This window comes from Triticum urartu, chromosome 5, assembly GCF_003073215.2.
Source record: "Triticum urartu cultivar G1812 chromosome 5, Tu2.1, whole genome shotgun sequence".
NCBI classification, from domain to species: Eukaryota; Viridiplantae; Streptophyta; class Magnoliopsida; order Poales; family Poaceae; genus Triticum; species Triticum urartu.
The window spans coordinates 484,574,764-484,577,230 of record NC_053026.1 but is presented as its reverse complement, the minus strand read 5'-3'; the positions used below and the strand labels follow the sequence as shown (position 1 = coordinate 484,577,230).

Here is a 2,467-nt window from a genome sequence, read left to right as displayed (position 1 = left end):
ATTGGAGGAAAGGATGCATCATGTACCTTCCCTCGGACGCCTCGTCCGTCCACCAGACGGCTACATGGCCGGCACGGTTACAAATAACTTCCACCCATAAAACAATCCCAATCCCGTCTCGATCGTCTTCCTGCCCGCCATCTCTGCCGCCGCGGCCACCAAACCCTAGCCCGCTCCCGCCACACCACGACGGCCCGCGCGCCCTACGCCGCCGCGGCAATGTTCTACTCCCACTCCGTCCTGGCTCGGAAGAGCCCGCTGGGCACGGTGTGGATCGCCGCGCACCTGGAGCGCAAGGCCGTCAACCGGACGCAGATCGACGGCGTCGACGTCCCCTCCTACGCCGAGTCCATAATGGACCCCGAGGTGTCCATCGCGCTCCGGCTGTCGGCGCACCTCCTCCTGGGCCTCGTCCGCATCTACTCGTGGAAGGTGAACCACCTCTTCCAGGACTGCAACCGCATGCTGAGCGCCATCAGAACCGCCGCCGCCTTGGCCCCCGCTCGGCCGGACATCGACCTGCCGCCCGACGCCGACCGCGCCCCCTTCGCGGCCATCTCGCTGCCGGCGACCTTCAGCCTGGACGACTGGAACCTGGACGACGCGATCCTTCTGATTGAGTCTCCGGACAACCACCGGAGGGCTGCCGATGAGATCACCTTGCCTGGAGAACAGTATGTGATGGTCACCCTTGATGAGGACGGGCCGTCTCCTGCCTGTCGATCCTTGCGCTTTGAGCCTGAGCCACAAGAGGAGGGGACAATATTCCCCCCGTTTCCAGAGGATGCAGTTTCTGTAGATCTTCCACCCCGGGACAGTTTTCATACCAATGGGCACCAAGATTTGCCGGAAATATTGCGCCGAGCGCCCGAGAGTGTGACAAGGATTACTGATGACACTGGCACTGACCCCATGGACGAAGATCCGTCGCCTTTCATGGAGAAGGTTACCACACCACTGGCAATATGCTCATCTTTGTCCCCTGTTAGAGGATCGTCTTTGCCTGGGAAATCCATTCCAGATCTACCAACAGGTGTCAGCCATGATCCTATTCCTATGGAAGAAGATGAAGAACCAGTCGGCACTGGAACCCTGGTACCAGCTGCAGCATTTATCCTTGAACCATCTCCGCCTCCAGTTCAAGGTAACAAGAGAAAGAGAGCGCAGAATAATGCACAAGAGAACCCGAGAATCGACGAAATAGTAGTGCTCTCCAACGACGATATGAGGTCGCAAGTCGATGGCGATGACTTGCAAAGGCTGGTCCGCAGGAGGAAGCCACTGCCCCATACAGCACTGGATACGTGGAGATTCAACAGGATAAGGCAAAAGGACAGCTTACTCTCTGAACCTTTGGTACAAGGAATGTGTACCGACCTTCAGAAAGCTTGCGAGAGGAACTACCCTCGTGTGAGTGACTCTGATGCTGATGCTGATGCTGCAAACATTGGTGACGGGGATGCACCTCCAAGAACTGCAGATACACATGAGCCTGAGCCTCACGTGACCCCAATGTCTTCACAGGAGCCTGAGCCTCACGTCACCCCAATGTCTCCACCAAACGGAGAAGCGACGCCATTTGATCATTCGGCAGTTGAGAACCCTCGGTTCTCCTCCCCGCAAATGGATCTATTTACAGTAAGAGAAGAAGATGACAGTCCTTTCATCAAAACCCCACGGTCTGGACTTGGAGGAACTAGTGCTACCGCTACTGGCAGCTATGCAACACCTGGACAAAACACCCGTGAATCTGATCCTAACGGGTCTCAGTTCCCTTTCGGCGACGACTACCTCGATGAAGACATGCCAGAGATTCCAGGCCTCATGAACACCCCTAGCGTGGCATCTAGTGCGGATACCGGTGCCACAGGACTGAGCAGCATGTCTACTAGGACAAGGGCTGCCGCCAAGTTCTACAAAGGCATGATGTCCTCAGCCACATCAGAGGACCAGCAGCGAGGGAAATTCAGTTTGAGCATAATCTTGGACGGGAGGACAAGGAAGCAAGCTGCGAGCATGTTCTTCGAGACGTTGGCCCTGAAGAGTTACGATTATATTGACGTGTGTCAGGAAGAGGCGTATGGTGACATTTCAGTTTCAGTTAGACCCTCGCTCTCGAGCGCCAAACTTTGAATACCTAAATTGGTTTATCGTAAGTTTAGTGTTTCGATATACCGTAACAGTGTCTTAGGCATACGGCATACCAGTGTGTGGATATTGCCATGTTATTTACACCTTATCCTAATCTTCCTGTAATATTTGTTGTGTATCCCCATTTGTGTCGATTCTGGCAAAGCTAGTGTGAATGGTGCTGAAGGTGTTTGTCTTGCATTTAGTTTTATCCTGAGCACCAGCAGACAACAATGGGTCAGTTCACTTCAAAGTGGGAAACGACACATTAGAAAAAGATACATGTAGAGCGGGTAATCAGCAACCCGGCATGATCAGAGAGTGAGCTGGGGCAAAG

General features: G+C 54.2%; 1 protein-coding gene across 1 annotated transcript; it reads left to right on the top strand.

Annotated features, from left to right (window-relative positions):
- Window positions 1-219: 219 nt before the first annotated feature.
- On the top strand, window positions 220-2,208 carry LOC125556399 (sister chromatid cohesion 1 protein 3-like). The gene has a single exon (XM_048719141.1). It carries the CDS (start codon window positions 220-222, stop codon window positions 2,131-2,133), a length of 1,914 nt encoding a protein of 637 aa, XP_048575098.1. The 3' UTR covers window positions 2,134-2,208.
- Window positions 2,209-2,467: the final 259 nt, after the last annotated feature.

Bases quoted from the DNA above. Each gene is read 5' to 3' on its own strand.
- LOC125556399 (XM_048719141.1), top strand. From the start codon at position 220: ATGTTCTACTCCCACTCCGTCCTGGCTCGGAAGAGCCCGCTGGGCACG.